The sequence below is a fragment of the Staurois parvus genome, unplaced genomic scaffold (genome assembly GCF_062004578.1).
Source record: "Staurois parvus isolate SC_StPar_1 unplaced genomic scaffold, SC_StPar_1.0 ptg000289l, whole genome shotgun sequence".
In the NCBI taxonomy this organism is placed as follows: Eukaryota; Metazoa; Chordata; class Amphibia; order Anura; family Ranidae; genus Staurois; species Staurois parvus.
Window position 1 is genome coordinate 1230564 of NW_028318085.1, and position 22069 is coordinate 1252632.

General features: G+C 39.9%; 1 protein-coding gene across 2 annotated transcripts in view; it reads right to left on the reverse strand.

The window, feature by feature from the left end:
• RBBP6 (RB binding protein 6, ubiquitin ligase) overlaps nucleotides 1-22069 on the reverse strand; it is a 75033-nt gene that overhangs the window by 35799 nt on the left and 17165 nt on the right. For both annotated transcript variants that reach the window (XM_089682425.1, XM_089682424.1), the window contains exons 2-4: nucleotides 19814-19913; nucleotides 17770-17806; nucleotides 3377-3421 (exon numbers count right to left, since the gene is read on the reverse strand). In XM_089682425.1, coding sequence (XP_089538551.1) covers nucleotides 3377-3421; nucleotides 17770-17806; nucleotides 19814-19913 — 182 coding nt within the window. The remainder of the gene's footprint in view (nucleotides 1-3376; nucleotides 3422-17769; nucleotides 17807-19813; nucleotides 19914-22069) is intronic.

Here is a 22069-nt window from a genome sequence, read left to right on the forward strand (position 1 = left end):
CAACAATGAAACGTCCTAAAAATGCTCTCTCCCATACGAACACCTATTTTGGACTGACCTGTGTAAGATAGATGCATATACTTACCCACTGTGAGGCCACTCTGGTTCGTTCAGGTGATCTCCCCTTTGTCAGCCAGCGCCAGATGCAGGGGAGAGAAGAGAGAACTCTACGAGAGTCACGAACAGTGACATCACCCATAGGCTCCTATGGATCAACCGGTGTTAGTGCACCACCTCTCCCCTGCATCTGCCGCTGGCTGACAGAGGGGAGTCATATCACATGACCGGACCGGCCTGAAAATAGGTAAATATACAAGTCTTTTTTTTTACACAGGTTAGTCAGCACAGGGGTTAGGACAGGGGAGGAAGCATTTTTAAGTCTAGTTAGGCTTTGCATGGAATTCTACTTTAACTTGTCAGCACATTTGTGCAGAGCAATAAAACGTAAAGTGTTTACATTCAGCTATCATCATAACAATCATCACAGTGATTAGAAGTCAATGAGAGAAGTACAGAGCATCAGTTAGAATTTTTATTTTCTTTGTGTAGACATTATGGGAAAGTTGTTTCTGCTCTTTGTTTCCCCTCATATGCACATGTATCAAGTCAATTCTGCAAATGGTTGTGAAAATGCTGAGAAGTAGCATAAACTGTGCAATTTTCCCTCAGTGAACATTGAAAACAGAGCGGGTGCCACCCTCTAAGCATCTAGCCTACACTGGTAGCAAAGACAGTCTGTGAAAAACGTTACACAAGCAAAACTCAAAATTCAGCTATATAGGTCAGTGACTCAATGTACTAAAACACAAATAATGGCTTGGCAACTAGCAGTTTCAGAAGGTGGTCAGTAAAAGGCATTATACATATATTTCTTCTAGTACAGGTTTTCTTGAATCCAGTTTGGCCTACTGAATGCAAGTAATAAGATCTGACAGGTGTGTTACAGATTATCATTCCCAGTGCCATGTAACACGTACTGGTTACCTCAGCGGCCTGTGTCTGGCTCTATGATAAATGCAGGCTTAGGAGAAGGCCTAAGCAATCACAAAATCTGTACAATACTATGCCTTTGTACATTATAAGATGCATTGTCCTCTGGACTCACCATGTGTGCACTGCACCCTTGTCACAGAGGTAAGTGCAAGCTGTAGGCAATATGTGGCACTGGGAAATTTTATTTCTTCTGCTTCTGTGCCGCAGGCTTTGGGTTAATTTTCTTTAGTACCATACAACTTAACCAATTCACTAGGAAACTGTATTTTGGCCATGTGTGTTGCAACTGCATGATTTATATTCAAAAACATTATTTAGAAATTAGCAAAGAAAGGAAAAAAGACTTAAAGGATAAGTTCACCCTTTGGAACATGCTACATGTTCCACCCGTATTTAGAACCGCTAAATATAATGCCAGCTCCGGAAGCCAGTTCCCCCCTATTCCCCCCTCATTGCGAAGGCGGGCGAGGGATCTTCTCCCAGCACTTGCAAGTCAAAAGCAATGCAGCTTTGTGGGGCTCCGCCCACACGGCTGCGTCGTTCATTCACCATTTCCTGTGAATGAACTACAACTACTGTCAGCCATCGTGCCTGATGGCTTGCAATTCTCAATGCACTACAAGGTCACTGATGAGCCGTCACATAGTTCATTCACTAGCCTTGTAGCTTGTAAAACAGTCAGCCTGTAAGAAGGTACGGATTGAAAGCTGCAGGGCTTGTCTGCAGGAGTATGACATTGCACCCCTGATCACGGGTGCAATGCTTTCGAGGCTCTTTGGGGAAAAAATAATAAATGCACTTTTTTCCTGCATAAATACGTGCATTTATTATTTTTTCCCAAAAGGTGAACTTATCCTTTAAGAAGCTAGCCACCAAAATACCCTCTACATGGCTTGCCACCTGTGAAAAAGACTGTAAAAGGTACTTATCTAGGGGGAAAAAAAATAAACAAATCAGCATGGCCATAGTCAGAAAGATTTCTCGCCAAGTCATCTGTCCCCTCTGTTGTATTACAGTAAGGGCCCGTCATAATGTCCTCACCAAGTTGGCAGACTACGGGGGGGGCTTTGGAGTGGTGTGGAAGTCCTTGTTCCCTTTTCTCCTAATAAAAATGAAGCAGCAGCACCTATGCAAAGTAGGATGAACAATTTTGTTTGCTATAACCACCATGTATGGTCATCCTTGCTGTGTAAATGACTTTATATACTACACTTTCAGAAGCTTTTTACATTATCACCACCACTACATGCATCAAGTCACATTGGTCACTACACATAAACCACATAACTGAGTTTAATACGGGTTTCCCTACTTTTCAAGGAAAGGCAGAGTGAAGCATGGAAGATGCAAGAGGGCTACTATTTTGGGATAATAAAAAAAGGACAATTTTTGTTTTTGGTAGAATATAAATTTGAAATGTTGTATTTTAATGCTCAGTAGACAGTTGTGGAATTTAACAGTATTTTTTTTTTCTTGATTTGTAAGAACAGGTATAAACATGGCCTGATGTGAAGCATAGCTGGCTGTCTTTATTCAGCTTTTACTGCCCAAATTCCAGCGACAGGCCAAAACATATGCTTCATGTTTTCTCCTGATCCAGTACCATTTTCACATAGACTATCCTGGCATGGTTGGGCTCAGCATTCACTCACAAAACAAGCAAACTGTTAAAATTTTTATTATTATTATTACAGAGAAAAAAATTACATCAATATTAACTTTATAGCTATATGTTTTTAAAACAAAACATACAGAAATGCAAACCAATTAATTCATGTATGAATGTGAGGCAGTATTAAGTACATATTTCAAGTGCATTAATACAGCAAAACAAACAAAGCATTAAATGATGTTCTTACTGTCAGCACTGAAATCCAGAAAAGTTACAAAAAACATTAAACTGGGAGACGGTAACTTTAGCAAGGTTTTAAACCACACATTTCAACATCAGAAAAATGGCCTTGATTACAATTTTTGGGAGGGTATCAGCAGCAGTTTTCGGTGTCCTTTTATAGTATAATGAAAAAATAAAAAATAAGAGGTCATCGTCCATATGCAAAAGTTAACCCCGTATTATCTTCCTTTTCTAATTCTTGAAATCTCAAAAAGGAAAAAATGCAAAACAAAAAAAACAAAACTATTCTTCTTGTAAAGAAAGCTTCAGTTTTTTTTCTTCATCTTGAGAATAAGTAGTTACAAGGCAGAAATTATAAAACTCCAAATATTTGCTTCTCCCCGGGGATTTCATTTGACATTGCAAACTGCATAACATTTGCATTTCAAAAAGTCGAAATATTTAAATTAAAAAAAAAAGTTACAACAGACATTTGTAGTGTAAACACTAAAAGGGACACTAGTTGAACAGTAATGTGCATACATATACCTTAGCAAGCTGGGCCAGAGAAATAGATGCAGAAGCGTCATCAATCTGTTCACAGAAAATTAATAAAACACGATCAAGTATGACAGTCACAAAGAAAAACGGAAATTTTCAGTCATTGAAACATTTAATACAAAACTTGAATGTCCCTTATTGTCACATGTGACTCAAAAGCCAAACAGAAAATATATTAAAAAAAACTTACAATATATATAAAAAACAAAAAAACAAAAAACACATTCTGGCAATAGAAAATGAATAGGCCTAATTCACACTTTTTCAGAATGCATGAAAAGTTAACCATGCCATTCATTAAGAGACAGAGAATACAAAACACATTAAAATGTACCTCGAGTCAAAAAAAACAAAAAAAAAAACAGCACAAAAAAGCATGATAAAATCTGCACAATTTCAGTTCTAACTGTATTTTTTTTCTAAATTAGTGTAAATAAGGCCTTCTAAAATAATTTTGTTACCACTTCTAGCATTTAGAAAATGAAACTGCCCAGTGAGGTGAAAATCTTCATTGTTTGTACAAAACCAAAAAAAGGTCCTTGAACAACGAGGCTTCCACCATCTTTCTGCTCTTCAAATTAAACAGAAACCATTTTACCAATTGTTTCTCAACTTGAGCAAAGTGAGGAAGGAGTAAAAAGGCATTGCTATTGAACCTTTAAGGAGTAGGTATTACTCTACATTTATCTAGCCCAACATGCTAGCTTTAATAAACTTGCAACATGCTAATTCACAGTATAGTAATAATGTAGCCGGTCCACATCTTGAGCTCTTGAGGGGCCATAAGCTTCAGTCTTACTTTTCTTGATATTGGCATGCTGCAGGCACAACAAAGTCACTATTATTCAACGTCTCCAGGCAGGACATACCTGTAAAAGAAAAATGTGAACTTACCTCTCAGTGCCCGTACCATTGAAACCATCCCACAAAATCTGATGGGAAACCGATAATTCCAGGAGTGTCGCTCTCCTTGGTTCCAAGTAGCTCTCGCTCGCTCCTCCTGCTGATCTCCATTTTAATAAAAGAGACTGCAGTGACAGAGATCAGTAGGAAGAACCAGTGAGATCTATGGGGCACTCAAAAGATAGGCATAAAGAAATATTTAAAAATATGCCTTGCCTGGAGAAGTGAAGTATAGGTTCACACCAGCTGCTGCATTGCAGCACAGCGGGTGGGGTGTAATGCGATCAGCTCAGTGATGAGGTGTTGAGTTCGGTGCATCACATTTGGTTTTTTTTTTAAATGCACTTCGAGATGTCACAAAGATATCTCAAAGTTCGATTGCCAGTCATGCAATGCCAGGAAGTAGATTTGCTCGCACTGCACTGTTAAAAAGTACTGTATGTAGGACATTTTTTCAGAGCACTGTGCCCACACACCAAGGAAACACAATGGTGGGAACTGGGCACATAGGAGATAAGGCATTTTGCCTTATCCGTGTGGAGGGACTGCGCTGGAATACGCAGTCCCACCGCATTTAGTGTGAATAGACTCTTACGTAACATTTCAGTATGGCCTCACGCACACTCTTACAGGCATTTGGCATTTCATGTTCCAGCCTGTATATGCACACGATAGGTTGTGTGTTCATGCACATATAGGCATTAAGAGGTTGATAAAGAAAAAAAAAAAAAAAAAAAAACTCCAGCAAGTTCAGGAGAGGAGTATTTGGGCAGAAAAAAAACAAAAAAAAACATGGAACACGCATATACGTGCCTAAACAATTATGGCCATTAATGCACTCTAATAGCCACAACAAATCAATAGAATGCACTAATGCACATAAAGTGCAATATACAGCTTTTACCATGTTTTTTTTTTTTGTTTTTGTTTTTTCAGCCTTTATTTCTCCTGCCAAGAGAAAAGGCGTTCAGAGGAGCTGAGCAAACACTCAGTGTTCATGAGGCCTATAGGTCCACTTTTACTTTAACAATAAAGCCTGAAAATTACCTACAAAAGGGAGTATTCAACGCTGAAATACTAAAATGGAATGGTTGCCATAAAGTGTAATTCTAGACAATTTTTGTTCTAGGTTTAGACAGAGAAGTGTAAGAACCTCTCTGAGGTCCCGTTGCCATAGTTTTGTTGGGGAGATATTCCCTTACTTCCTATTGTTGTGGCTATGCGGTCATCTGTGCTGTATCAGAAGCTGCACTCTCCAGCAGCAATTAAAATTTGATGGGGGGGGGGGGGGGTGTCTATCCTTTTCATAATCTACGGAAGAAAGTATTTTAAGTGTCTGAAACGACAGGCTTTGCACACTTGTGACAATGACATCAGGTTAATATCAGTTTAAGTGGCTTCTGAGAACATTCATAAATGGACAGGTGCATTTGACACCCTTTTGACCTGCATAGGGTTTTGCATTCCCTATAGATTTATATAGGAATGCAAAACCCACATGATGTGAACAGAAGCCACTTGACACAGACCGATACTATTGTACTGGGGCAGGAAAAGAGGGGAAACAAGTTCATAGCAAAAAAACACTATCCGAGATTCTACTCATTCCCAACTTTATCCAAAAAAAAAAAAAATTGTCTGGAGATATACGTTAAGGCAGGGGTGTCCAACCTTTTGACTTTTCTGGCCATATTAGAAGAGGAATTGTCTTGGGCCACACAAAATACACTAAAGGACCAACTGATGAGCAGGAAAAGTCAGGCAGATCCAAGTTCATAGTCACTGATAAAGATAATGTGTCTGAGTAATAACATTTTTTTTTCTTAAATATTCTTTATTATAAACAGTAAAAGATGGCAACATAAAACTAGTGTGATATTTGACACAGTTTTTGATAAAGAACACAAATATATGGTTAGCTGGATGTAGAAGCAATTCTCAAGGTGCTCATCAGATATTTTGGTTCTAATTTTGCCCTTCGTGTGCTTCATTGTCGAAAACAGTTGCTCACAAATATAGGTGCTATTGAAACACTGACATTAGCTCCTTCATGCCTGCGCCTCCCAGCCCTTTAAGGGTTCCAGAAGCCGAGAGGCGGGGTTTAGGGTCATGAGACCGCCGTGACGTCACATGATCGGGAAAGGTCCTGATCGAAAGATCAGGACCTTTCCGTGAGTACCGGACATGTGCGCTGGGAGCTCGCAGGGCGTGCGCTCTCAGCACATATGTCCTTTTTTAATAGAACGCAAATGTGCGGCCGCGCGGTGTCTAGGCCCAGATGCCGCACATTTGTGTGCGGCCGGCGTGAAGAGGTTAATGAAGCCGGCGTGAAGTGGTTAATGAAGCGTGACGAGTGGGAGATTTTTCTTTGGGAAGATAAACCTTTTAAAAGTCCAGTCAAGAGAAACTGTCAAATATTTCTTCATCCGCATGTGTTCGCCATGTATAAACCACAAAAAAAAAATATATATATATATATTATATATATATATATATATATATATATATATATATATATATATATATATATATATATATATATATATATATATATATATATATATATATATATTAGGCCTCATTCATAGCCATCTCGGATTGCAGGTTGGACATCCCTGCTTCAAGGTAATTCCCTTGGATTCAATTATAATTTAAACATTCGTAAAATTTGCTTTGACAATGTAACTTTTACTAGACAAACCGTAATCCCCCCTAGACTCAAAATGCAAAGTACAGAAATTATACAGCTGTCAGCCTACCAGCAGCTTGGTATTGTCTGCTATTGTTAAGAATAAAAAAATAGGATTGTTTGGAACAAGAACTCCTATGTTAAACAGAAAAACTTTTTTTTTTTGACTGATCAGACAAAAAAAAAAAAAGTCAGTTGTCATACTGTAGTAGAATTGTTCCTTAGCTGCAAGTGCTGTTACAAAAAGAAAAAAGAATCTATTCTACAAACTAGAAAAAAGAATCTATTCTACAAACTGTTAAAACAACAAAAATGAACAAGTGACTGGTTAAAATAGCTAGAGTGTGTAATAAAAAAAAAAATGCAAAAATATAAACTATATGCTCCATGCTGATGTGTTTTAGTTAAATAGAAGCATATATTTTATCATATCAGTATAGACTAGATATGGATATAATAATGGAGTTCTATTCATTATGCCCTAGATAAGCAATTGTAAAATCCTCACAAGAAACATCTCACCAAGCGATTCAGAGCTAGTCTTTCACCTCTGAATGACTTCAAATACACATAAAAATAAAACCACCACCTAATCTGATAACTGCTTATAAAATATTGAACAAAGGAATAGGAAATTTTAATTAGAAATAGTGCTGCTATGATCTCCCCTTTCCCACGGAACTTCTCAACAGACTTGTGTCAAGATCACAGAAAATTAAAACAGACCCCCCCCATTTAATATTTAGACCTTTTTTATGGTGTCAGAAGTGACTTTTCAACTCAAAAGCAACAAGATACTGCAATAGTTTATACTGCTGCCATAAAACCGGTACATCCATTCAGATATAACGGATAACATGTCATAGCTGAATGACCATACCAGTTTTAACCTACATCACAGATATTAGAGGTTTTAGGGATATCTCTGCTGCAGTGTTATGTGGTAAGGGTCTATGTTTGGATTATTATGGAAAATGTCTAAATAAAATACACAGACTGCTTTTAAATGGGGTACTTTTTTAGAAAAAAATATACCCAATATAAAAGTATACCAAAAAAAAAGAAAAAAAAAGAAGGGGAAATAAAATGTTGGATCTGTAGACAAAAAACAGTTTTTGAACAGATTTAAATATCTGCTTCCACTATGGAAATTAAAACACTAGCAGCTATACTAGACCAACAAGAACATGACTGCAGTGGCAAAGCCATTAACATCCACAGTCAGGGGGTCTTAAGCTGCATAAATCTGTTTAAAGTGCACATGTTCTTAGACGATTAACATTAAACTATTGACATATTCCTAATGAACAGTAAAAAGCTTTGCAATAAGTCATCCCAGGCCTCTCTAGGTGATTTTAATTTGAAGTTACTCTCTCTCTCAAAGATCCATAAAATTCACAATCAAGACTCCAGGGCAGCCATTCACAGAGTTCTGTGGAACCCTAGAGTTCCTCTAGAAGTTGCAGAAGGCTCCTTAAGCTGTGGTGGATTGACCTCCTGATGGACGGTGCCTGCAAAGCGCCATGATCAATGTAACTTGGCAGAACCGCCTGCATGGCATTAGTGATGCCTGGTCTCTCAGATAAGTTACCGGTAAGGAATAGATTTTTTTTTTTTTTCCTTTCATTATAAATCTAAAAAGGCATTAATTGTGCACAGACCATCAATGTAAAAGGTGCATGTCTCCTGCACAGACCACAGAAGGGAGCACTACATTGACCAAAGTAAATTGTTCTGGCCCCCATTTCCTTTGACCATTATTAAATGTTAGTTTCATGAATATTACTTTATGGTTTAATCCACCTTGCGTGTCCAATACTCAGGATATGCCATATTTATTCGTTTATCAATAAGTATATTTACTTCTTACTAATCATGCTAATGCACCAGGAGCTACAGATATAAATTTGAAATAATTTCAGGTGAGAAAGGCTGTTCTAGGAGTCTGGTTTCAGTGTTACTAACAGCTTATTAACACCTTCTGGTTGTTTACATTAGAAGGCTTGCAGCCTACTATGAGCTGGTGCAAAAGAAATAGGGAAAGAGACAATATTTCATGGATTGTGTTATGAACTTTAAAAATTAACATGTATGTGTTTTTAGTTTAGCAAACAGAAAGGAGAATAGTGAAAAAGGAGAAGTACAGCCAAACCTAGTTTGGCAGTACTTCTCCTGTGGATCACAGGAGTGCAGTTCGTTCTGAAGTCCTGGGACCCGTTTTTTAGCAGGCAGTGGGCTAAAGTCCGCTGTTGGCACTCAGCTGGTCCAGGTTGTGCAAAGATCCCGATCTAGCACCTGGCTCAGCCTCTCAGCGAGCTGTTCCCATTCCCTTCACAGCCCAGCGTGAATTGGGGGTGGGAGGGGGTTGTCAGAGCAGACAGCAGTGACTGAGTACGCCTATCTGCTCAGAGCAGCAGGGAGAACTGAGCGATCAGCAGTGTCCACTCAGTTCTCACCAGTGGGGGACAGATGCAGCATGCTATATTCACCTGGGTAAGTATTCCTGCAGGTTTTTTGGCTGTGTACCCCTGGTGAAATTTCCTTTCACTTTCTGCCACCAAGACACAATAGGAAGTTATTTGTTTCTTCAAAGTACTTATGCTTTATGTACAAAAGCAGCTGCTAAACTCGAGTTTAGGAGCTTTTGGCATTTTTTTGCCAAAGCTCCTAAACTCAACTCCATAAAAGCCTGTGTGTCCATGTACACATAGAATTTGAGCAGAGTTTAAGAGCTGCCATGTTTAGGCGAGGTTAAACCTTCCTTACTGAACGCGAAAGAATTGTATTCAGGATAGGAATGTTTTGACCACTGACCGCGGGAAACCGCAGTACTGCAGTTGCCGCATTTCTCTGCAGCCAGAGTGGGCTCCTGTACATGAAGCCTTAGAGATATAGGAGGTGAATGAGAACTTGTTTTAGACCTCATTCAGATGAATAAGCCCATTTCACCACTCTGAAAAGCAAACCACAGCTTTTCAGAAGGCAATTTTGCCTCCAAAGTATGTTTTACCCTAGAAAGGCCAAACCATCATGCAGCAACTTGCATGCACTCCCAGTCAGCAAACACGACAAAGAGCAGGGGAGTGCAAATTTTTTTTTTCCAAAAAAAAAAAACCCACTACTTGTCCAGGGACTAAATTGGGGCCCCAATCTACTTGTCCGTCATGACAATCTACTTGTCCAGATAAAAAAAATAAATTTGAACCAAAACTGTATTTAAAAATTGGAGGTGATATCGGGAATGTCTGGGGCTTTTAAAAACAAAAAGGGCGACTTAAAAGTTTAATATTTTTAACGTTGTGCTGTTTATCTCCTCCTCCCCTCCCTGCCTGTCTCCAGCACCGCACCCGGGGACTAACAGGTAGTGGCGAGGCCTTGCAGTGTAATGAGCATCGATTGGTTGCTTCTCAGGAAAGGGGAGTATCCAGCTTATCCTTTATCCCTTTCGCTGCCAGAGCTGTTTCTGCATTTTTTGCACAAGTTTAAAAAAATCATTATATATTTAAAACATTATATATTTTCTGAAAGCAGAGACCCTAGAGAATAAAATAGTGGTAGTTCCAATTTTTTGTGTTGCATGATATTACTGCAAAATTCCAGTAAATAATACAAGTTAATTTGAAGGCACAAAAAAGCAATAAATTACCCTATTTTTTTTTTTTTTAAATATAAAAGATGAGGTTGCACCGAGTAAATAGATATCCAACTTGTCAAACCTTAAACTTGTGAGCGCGCGTGAAATTGCGATGAACTTCAGTACCCTATATTTTCTATAGGTCGACACTTTTAAAGCTCCTTATATGTCATCAGTTTAGCTTTATGGAGGAGGTCTGGTGCTAGAATTATTGCTCTCATTCTGGCGTGCGCGGCAATATGTGACGTGTATCGCAATTGACGGTTTCATACGTAGGCACCCCAGCGCGTGCTTTTACGTTTGTACATGCGTATATGTGGGGGTGGTATGTGCTTGGGTGTAACGTTCATTTTTTACAATATAAAAAAAAAGCTTTTTTGTTCCATCTCATAGGGAACAAAGTCCCCTTTGTGATGATTTTTTGGTGACAGGTTCTCTTTATAGAGACATTCAAGATCTAAAAGACCCTGCATGTCTCCCCTGTGCTCCACTGAATGTAATGCAGTGCACATCGCACCACATTACATTCTTTTCCAGCTTCCAAGGCTGGGAATCTCTCAACGGGAACCCAGAAGTGATATCATAATGTCACTTTTGGGTCAGGACAAGAAGGGGAAGAGCATACGCGTCCGCTCTCCTCCCTCCGCTCTAGCCGGCCCCGGGTACACAGATGGGCAAGAGGAGCCAGGGGGGTGTATTTGAAGAGGATGTCACTGTGTGGAAGCAATAGGGCGAGCCCTGCTGCTTGCCCACAGCAGGGCTAAAAGGTAGGAAGAAAAAGAAAAAAAAAAGAAACCTACCTGCCTGGCGCCCAGAACTACATGTCCCAGGTGTCGGGCGATAGGAATCGAATGTCCCGGAAGGAGTATCGTTTTTTTGCCACAGCTGCAAAAAAAAGCATCGCAGCATGTGTACAGCCCTGACCTGTTTTAACATCCCCTCGCAGTCACCTGTGAAAGCAAGCCCTTAGTGTGCTTTAACTTCTAGCTCGCAATATGTAAATACTTTAGTGTGCAAATTCCTTCAGAAAAATAAAAACAAGAAACAAAACTTAAACAAAATAAGTAAAAAGATTTCTAAAGGGGGACAATTCTGGCCATGTGGGGCAAAATACATTGAATGTGACAGATTTTTGAAAATCAGCAAGAAAAGGCTAAGATCGAGGGAAAAAATTATATATACACTCAGGACACTTTTAATATGGTAAGTTAAGGGCCCCTATATACCTTTAGGCCCTTTGTGAAGCACCATGCTAAGACAGCACACTCAATGGGCTACTCACCCAAACTGGACCTTGAGCTTAGCTGTTAACGCACAGCAAGGAATAGAAAGCAGCACCTCCACCAGTTTTCTTTTTCCCAGTACAGCACAAGGGATTTTGATACACTGCAGGATACTGTGCCTATGCCTTGGGGTGCCATTCAAAATGAACAGCACCACAAAGCACACACAGAATATGAAGCCAGCCTTACGGAGGTTCAAGTTATAAAAATGCTGGAATTCTCTTCAAACTACTTGAAAACTATCATTTTACTGTATATCATGTAAAAATTACTGTCAAGTTTGCAGGACCCACTAAAAAAACAAACAAAAAAAAAAAACCGGACGTTTCCATAAAACTTCTTGGAATCTGTGGCCTCAGATATGGGTGACTGAATAACAGTATCCAGCTGCAAGTATATCAGTAGGGCTTACCGGTTACATTTAAACACAATAGACATTCCAAGAACACAAACTGCTAAAATAAATTTTAAATTTTATTTCAGAAACATGTGACTCATTGTATACACATGCTATAAAGACAAATGAAAAGGCAAATTATTGCAAGAAAATGTTTAAAGACTTGCACAACAATATATTACAATAACCACTCAACAGGTTAAATCGAATCTTAATCTGGGATCAATTAATACAGCAAATGATTTGCTTATTTCTACATCATAAACAAAACCTTTCATTACTGTGGACATTAACCTAAACCTGTTAGTGAAATATACTAGTGGTTAGATTATAAACCATTAACATGATTACAAATGTTTCAAAGATATGAAAATCAGGAGTACCAGCAAACAACATTGCGTAGAAGGTGGGTACTGACAAAACACATTTGAAAGAAGTAGGCACTTTTCTGACTTATGTAGATCCAAAGTGCACAGGCTCTTTTGCTTTGCAAAATGATTTGACCAGGTTTGAATGCCAATTTCAAAAACGAAACTTCCATGAAAAAAAAAAAAAATCATGTTTGCAGAAATGGCAGTTATCCCAGGAAAACTGGAAATCCCATTTGTGCACAGCCACCCTACAGTAATTGTGCAGCCATTTTCTTGGGACATAGTACTGCAACTGTATATGCCATCTACATCACACCCGCTGGCCATAAAGTACAATGGCTGAGTATATGAACTATGATTCCACTTGTGTCTGCAAAGGGGTCTGTGTGAGAGGAGAAGTCAATGGTACCCTATGAAGGAATTTCACTTTTTGTAACCTTTTTACAACACAGGAATATGGAAAAAAACAAACGTCTTCAAGATTTGTTGGTGTGAGCACCATGTTTGTCTGTTCAGTCTTCCTGCCTGCAAATAGATTGCACCTTCAAGCAAGAGCATACAATTCTGACAGACTACAGGCATGAAGACAGATCAAACACAGCCTGACAGAATAGGACAAGCATACGGCAGCAAGAATCGTCTACAATTATTTTTCCTTCTGAACCTTGCAAAATGGTTGGTTGCAGATTTTTATTTTTTTTTCATACAAACTGTGTTACTATTCCTAAAAACTGTACAGAACAAAAAAGGCAAAAAGGTTGGTGGATAGAAGTAGTAAGAAGTGTGAGAGGACCTTGCAATACACAAATCTGAGATATTCTGACAGCTACTTCTGGTTAAAACACCCCATGTTTTCATTAAAGTGGTTTAAAGACTTTTTTTAAAAAAATATAAATAAAAAACATGTTATGCTTACCTGCTCTGCACAGTGCATCCTCAATCCTCTTCTAGGGCCCTCTCCAGCGCCGTCTGTTCCTCCTCTTCTGCATGGGCTCCCATAGCAAGCTGTGTGCTATGGAGGTGCAATCCTGAGCCAGACTGTGTGCATCTATAAACACACACAGCGCAGCTTGGCCTGCTCCAGTTCCTTCCTCACAGGATTTGACTAACAGCAGCAGGAGCGAATGGCTCCGGCTTCTTTCAAAGGCTGTGAGAGCCAGGAATGAACTGAGACCAGATGCAGCTGGGCACATCTGTCACTTTTGTACCTTAATGCAGGGAATGTACATCAGTCCCACACTGCTGTACAGTTGCTGCTTAATAATGCTACAGCATTCTCCAAATTGTGTCCATTTCTCTGAAGTGGCAGGTGGAACCCAAATGTTCCTGGTGTTCTGCGTATAGCAAAAATTCAACAGATTTCAAAGACAAGCGTCCTCATAAAATAGCAGTTAGGGGCCTTTGGAAGCAAGCCAATGCTGAGTGCTCATTCTAATTTATCAAGCATGCATCTATCCAAACTAGATGTTTAGCAGCTTCCTGCCCACAACCTGTTTAAAGCAGAAGTAAACTCAGCTTTGCAACTGTAAAATGAATATCTCTTAAGTGGTGCATGTTTACAAAGAAAGTGATTTTACCCACAGGTCAGCGTTATGTTTCGCAGCCAGCGAGGTCATCAGCGCATGCACGCTGCGCTTTGAAGGGACCACATACTCGGTATGCTGTCCCTTGAGAACGATGTGCCGTGATCATGGATCCCATGCACAAGCGTGGCGGTGACATCACAGCTCAGCCATTCAAAATGGCTAAAGCAGGTAAACCCAGAAGGAAGACTTGAAGATGGAAGCCCTGGCAGTGGTCCGGCACGCTGGAGGGCTTTGTTTAACAGGTAAGAGATCGCTCACACCATGGTGCAGAGATGTATGTTTTTATGTACACATTCTGCAAGGGAATGAAATAAATTGTGCTCTATGTGCCCTGTTCACACCACAATAGTATCACATGCACATTTTTTTCATTCAACCCACTGGCTGAACAGGAAGGAGGAAGAAAAAAAAAAAAAAAGGGGGGGGGGGGGGGTCCGCTTCTGGCTCCGACAATGCTCAGAAAGCTGCCCAGTCAAATATAAAGCCAACCAGCAAGGTTCCCAATCATGTGATCACTGTGAAAGCCAATCACAGTGAGTACATGGCTTTGTTTACAAAGCTGTTAAAGTGCCTCTCTGCTAGGCACAATAACAGCTGCACTGTGTCAACTACTCCTGTTAAAGTGGCACACAAGACAAAATTAGTCCTCAGAAAATTTTAACTATTAGGTGTAAATTGCAATTTTCAGATTTTGTCCAGTTATCAAAAGGCTAACAAGCAACGTGAAAGCAACCTATTTATTTTTAATGGGTTAGCAATGCGATTATTCTCCACATATGCATTGCTTGCTACTCTAACAGCACTGAACGTTGCTGTAGTCACAAAGCAAAGATCTGAACGGGCACTAAAACACTAAAATAAGATGTATATGCCCTTGAAAACACTTGAAAATTAGGTAGGCAAATAAAGTTCTAGTCAAGGTAACTGACACTGCAAAAAATTTTGTCTGGACATCACAAAACTGTTAGATAGGCAGTACACAAAAAAAAAAAAAAAAAAATTGTTCAACTCCTTGGCACCAACAGGACGTAAATATGTGGCCTCTCTGCGGCTGGGCCATGATGCTGAGAAACTGCATATTTGTGGAACTGATGTAAACATGTGCCGAGAGCGCATACTCCCAGCACAGTTATGGGCACCTCATGGAAAGCTCCCAGTCACTACTTGCGATCGGGAACTGATTATGTGACTGTCAATCACAGCAGTCACATTGACCCTAAACCTCGCCCCTCTCCCCAGCATCAGAAACACCTTAAAGGGCCGGGAGGTGCTGGCGCCAAGAGGTCAAGGAAGCCCTTAAGGAAAAGTGCAGACAGACATAAGATATTTGCCTGATCCTGCCAAATACAGCAAAACCAGGAAATCATTGTATGTCTATAACCAGAAATGTCACTGCTTGAGCATTTTACCTCCCTGCATTATATGCCCAATTTAAGTGAATCTACGAGTACAATGACCATACAGAAAAACGACTGCTTGCTAACGGATAACAAAAGACTAATAAAACTAGTGTCTACCTTAATGTGGAACTTTAACCCAAAAAAAAAAAAAAGTGAACAGGCAGGATTTTTAATGCAGGAGACGAATACGATGTCTTTCCTGTATTAAATTTACTTACCTGCCCGTTCTCAGTGTACAATGAGCTGCACAGCTCAGCGTGGAATTTCAACAATGCCAAGATGACTGATCTCCCACGCACGCACAAGGGTGATGTCATCTCGGCCCAGCCAATGAAAAACGGACAGGAATCGATACCCGGAAGCCACCGGGCTGAAGATGTCGGTGGCCAGCAGGGAGCTCTGGGACATCGCGGCACTAGACAGAAGGTAAGTATAGATCTGCTTTAGGTTTAAACAATTAGCGTCATCTGTATACCCTTCTGTTCCACCAATCCCAATCTTCCCCACAGCCTACAGGACTTATTGTAACTGAACAGTTACATGACTAAACCAGGCTTGTAGTCATAATCCATTCTGCCAAATTCAAACCAATTTAGCACTATACTACAAAGCAGTGAAGCAGCATCACTGTTGCACCAATGTTATACCCCAAGTGTTTTTCCTACAGTATAGCATATGTCCATAAGTCCAGCACATTCTGTAAGACCATTTCACACAAATTTACAATCCTGTAAGGTAGACTGCCATAGGCGTCATTCACAAGGACACTGAGGCCCATACACTGTGAATGCACCATTTGATTATGTGGCTAGAGCCGCAAAGTGCTGCATGCAGGTAGCCCATGCAAGTCTACAGAAACAAAGCAGCTGCAAGAATGCAGGTGTGTGGACCCAAATGCAGACAGTGTACATCCAGGGCCACTCACCTGCTGTGTCCATGCAGCTGCTGCCTTCCCATAGACCACACGGGCTACATGCATGCAACATCTGGCAGCTCGAGCAACATAAAAAGCCAATTTATGGTGTGTGGGCCTTAGCACATGTGTGAACAAAGACAATATATTGAAATTGATTTTATTTTCTAATTTAATTAGACACTGCCGTGTCATTCACAGTTTTCATACCTTACTTACAACTGCAAAGAACTAAAGCTCTCAACACGAATCCACGCCTAGATGTTGTGGATATTTTTTACACATGGCTGCAAGTAGTGTTCAGAGCTCAGACTGATGGAGCTCGAATTTCCAGGAAACCCATTTATCCAAGGCACTTCTAATGACCCCATTTATCCCAGGAGATTGTTAACATTGCTTTTTGTTAACACCCAAGTACAGGTTTTTGCTTTTATTCTCTCTCTTCTAAAAATGGAAGACAAACAAAGGTGCTTCCAAAGACTATGTGGCCCTAGAGATTTGTCCTACCCTGTAATATGTAATATATAGCTCTGCAATGTTGGACCCTGGGGGCTGTAAAAAACACAGTAACTGCCTAAAGCAAGGGTAAAAATGGCTCCAATGCTTTTGAGACATCACATGTGACAGACAATAAGGTGAGGCCACAACTCAGTGGAGAACAGGTGCATTGAAAACAGATAATCTGTAATTAGTCAATATACTGTAACATTATTACATAACATGCTGAAGGAAATTCTTTCAAGTAGAGAAAAAGGCAGTTCATAATAAACAAAGATTTAAACAGTACATATATAAAATAATGCAAGATGTAAATGTAAACAACCCCAGTTTCAGAATAAAAGTTTTATAAAAACTGACACATGTAATACTTTATTGTAAAGAAACAATACAAAAGACCTATACAAACAGATCTTAAAGTCAAAACACAACAGAACATGACAGCATGTTCACACTAGTGACCGCTCATACAGACGGTACAAGGTCCTGTATAACAGGAAATCATTTTGCATTCAATATGAAATACAGTGCCAAGGGAAAATGTGCACTTTCACAAAGAGCTCATCATTACCAGTATGCAAAATACAGTGGCTTTTACAAATTCAGTTTCAACAGAACCACACAGAAATAGGAGCAGGTGTGTGCCTGCATGTTAAAGGCTGGAGTAAAGAAGTATAAGGAAAAGGGTGATTGTGGGTTTTACATACTGCTTTTGATGTTCCACTCACTGGCTCATTACGATTTCTAGAAGGCAAATGAGAAAAGAAAAAAGCAATTAGTGAAATACATTTGCACCAAATGCAAAGTAAAACAAAAAGTGAAAAAATTTATGATCAGGATCATACTGAACAATGTGTAGGAGCTGCAAGGACTAAAGACACCCAATGTGGCTATATCCACTCCCAGTAAGGCCCTTGAAATATATTTGTGAGTAAAAGGTAGAAAGGATGCAGGGCCTATCAAAATGAGAAATTACATTATATAATTAGATGCATACTTATTAATTTCTGCTATTTAAAAGCCCTAGATAAACATTAATAGGGTCTATATACAGAGAACTAATGGTTGAAGCCTGGTTCTAGCCATTTTAAGAAGTAGGAAAGGGTTAGAATTTGTCAGGTGGCAGGGGAAAGCACATTAAAATCTCTTAACTGGGGACAGAGGTTTTAAAACCGGTCCCCTCCTTTTCACGCTGAATCTGGTTTCTGACAGTTCAAGTATTTGCAACCAGTTGATTGTATAAACCGTAAAACTAAAAGCTATTCAGAGACAGTATCACAACCAGCTTAAAGCGATAATAAAGGTTCATTTTTTTTTTTCTTGTAAAATAACAAACATGTCTATACTTACCTGCTGTGTGCAGTGGTTTTGCACAGAGCAGCCCAGATCCTCTTATGTCCCCCCACTGGCTCTCCTTGCTGCATCTGTCAGGTTCCCCCATAGCAAGCAGCTATGTCCATTCAAACAGAGCTGCGGCTTGGCCCTGTCCCCTCTCTCATTGGCTGACTGGCTGTGATTGTCTGAGCCAATGAGGAGGCAGAGACCCAGGACAGCTTAGGATGTTGTGCCCATCACTGGATCTCAATGAGGCTCATGTAAGTATTGATGGGGCTGGGGGCACTGCTGCACACTGAAGTTTTTTTACCTTCATGCATAGACTGTATAAAAAGGTAAAAAAACCTTGAGCCTTGACAACCACTGTAAAGTGGAACTTTAGTCAGAAAATTAAGTCCTGCTAGAACACTTTAAGTTGTCCCCTTTTGCAGGTATTGCTTTGAAAAACATTACAAATATGTGCCTATACTGTTTAAATCCAGTAATGCACTGTCCCAGCCGGCTCTGCACATGCTCAGTTGCGCTCTATTTTTAGGTACTGTGCCGAAAATGTACAAGCTGATCTGCTGACAGCCTAAAGATTTACTGCTGCTCAGGATCTCTGGGCTCCAGCAAAATGGCAGCCTCCAGCAAGAAGAAACAGGAACAATGCTGGAGGCAATTTACAGCACACACACATTTTGGTAGCATAATTACTAATGTGGAATGTGTGTTCCTTGTTAAAGAAGATTGTTTTTATCAAGTTAAGGGTAGAGTTCCACTTTAAACTACATTTTAAACCTAACCTCTATTATACTTCCCCAAACTATCCAGTCTCATCTCTCCTGTCATCATAAAGCTGATATTTAGCTACCAAACCTATCTACCAGTCAGTAAGTTGTACCTAGCAGTTGACCACAGGTCAATAGGGGAATCCTCCTCCACCAGGAGGTAATGGGGTAATCCTCCCACTTATCTATTGTACTCTGACAGCAAGGAGACTTCCCTGTTATCAGAATGCACTAATTTGCAGTCTACATAGATTGTGCAGGGAAAATCTGAAAAGGCAGTTTGTACAGCAGCCGTTTAGTAAAATCAACTTCCGTACAACAACAGTGCCCATACATGGAACGAAATCCAGATGGTTCCTGCTGAACTATTCAAATTTTGATCTATGGGCAGCTTAAGAAACACAAAGCTGGTATTATGATAAAAGATGACAGGAGTGGAGGATAGATTTAGACAATTCATTACATCAGCATTAATTGCTGATCAGAATTTATTTTCAACAGCAACCCAATACGGTTTCAATCTCCCAGAGCATTTTGAAGGATCAACATTGGAAAACTAGTCAATAAAAAGACACATCCCTAAGTTTTCTTATGCAACATACCGCTACATATATACTGCATGGTGAAAAATTACAACAGCACTTACACGACAAATGTTTTTGTTGTAGTTCTCACTCCACCAATAGGAATCCTCCTAACAATGACGGAAGAGTTCTTAGGAATAAGAGCAGCTTCGTCTGTGTACTCTATAGTGGTTAAAAAAAATGTAAATCATTAAGGCTAGAACAACTTTTGCATAAAACAAACTGCTACTATACACTGGTCACGTAAAATGGCTGTATTTATATGAAATGGAAAATAGTTTGACAACACTCATTAACCACTAGCCTACAGGGCACTTATACCCCCTTCCTGCCCAGGCCAATTCCCAGCTTTCAGCGCTGTCACACTTTGCATGACAATTGCGTGGTCATGCAACACTGTACCCATATGAAATTTTTATCATTTTATTGTAACAGATAGAGCTTTATTTTGGTGGTATTTAATCACCTCTGGGTTTATTTTTTTCTTAAACCAAAAACCACTCAAAATTTTGAAAAAAACAAAAACGTTTTTTCTTAGTTTTTGTTATAAAATTTTGTAAATAAGTGATTTTTCTCCTTCACTGATGTGCGCTAATGAGGCTGCACTGATAGGTGGCACTGACAGCCATCACTGATGGGCACTGAAAGGCAGCACTGACGAGCACTGATAGGCGGCATACTGACTGGCACTGATAGGTGACACTGAAAGGCAGCTCAGAGGGGCACTGATATGTGGCATTGATGTGCACTTGTAGGCACCGATATGTGGCATTGATAGGTGGCACTGATGGACACTGACAGCTGGCACTGCTGGGGCTACACAGATCATCAGGGCACACTGACCATTAGTGCCCTGATGATCAGTGCACATGTCCCCTCTGTGGGATGCCGATTACCAGCTCTCCTCTTGAGCTGTCAGCGTGACAGCTCGTGAGGAGAGAAATGCCAATAACCGGCATTTCCCTATTTACATGCAATCAACTGTGATTGGACACAGCTGATCACATGACTGAGCCTACATCTTCGGCTCTTTCCGTTGATCGGTAACCGCCGATTGCCGCGCTGCGTGCTCCCGGAGCCGTGCATGCGCAGTTAGAATGGGACGTCATATGACATCCTCCCAGAACGAGAGATCCGCCTTGTGCCCATCATTACACTATATGGCGGGTGGGAGACTGTTAAAAATCTTCCCATTACCAAAAACTAAAGTCCTTTAATGGAAGATTTTGATTTTCCTAAAATTTGGGAAGCAACATTGTACAACTCATCTCCTTCAGCTGCAGGCAAATTAAAGATCTGCAATGCTCTAGTTAGTTGGGGGGGGGGGGGGGGTACTACCTGTTCTTACACATACATTACACATATACCAGGACAAGAACAATGACAACGCACAGAAAACCGCATCGGGTAAGAGTTCTAGAGCACACAATGTTAATGACTATAACTATATATTAATGTAAAGGGACACAAGAAATGTTTTCACTTAAACAGATAGTAGTTATACTCCCCCGCTCTTAAAGCAGGCAATGCAATAAAATTAGGTCAGTTTCACATGAAAACTTAATGAAATCACTCAGGCAATTAAATGATGTAAAAGGTATGTGTAATCCTGCTGATGCAGTCATGTCATTGTGGATTCTGTAAGTACTGTGCCATTTGCTCTATTATCTTGACAATAAAAGTGGTTTGGATTTAAAAAAAAAAAAAAAGATGCAAAAAGGTAAAGAGGTCATAGTTAGAATGTATTTTCGTAACCTTAGGAGGTTTAGAAGGTACCAATTATACAGAACCCACTAGCACAAGCGATGAAACATACATTACTTTTTAATATCAGGACGAATCTTTGCAATAATGTAAACTGTACAATTCTTATGTTACGGCTAAAGGCAGCCAAAATCTTACAAACTAAGAGTATAATACAATAGAGGGGAATCTTCCACTAGTTCTGGTTATCTGTGGGTTCCCCTAGGGCAGGGATCTGCAACCTTTAAGACATAAAGAGCCACTTGGACCCGTTTCCGAGAGGGAAAAAAGACTGGGAGCCGCAAAACCATTGCAACATTTAAAACAAATCCGACACTGCATATATTGCAAAAAACGCTCTGGTCATGAAGGGGGTTTAAGGGCCCAGTAAGCAAAGGGTTAATCAGGGCCACAGTGTATCATCATAATCACAATCATAGCCTTAGGTCAGTGGTGGGCAACCTTTTTTTTCAACTGAGCCAAATCTCGCCAAAACCACGATTGAAATTTATTTGAGAGAAACATTTTTAAAACTGAAAATAAAACCCCCATATAGTAATTCATCCCCCATAGTA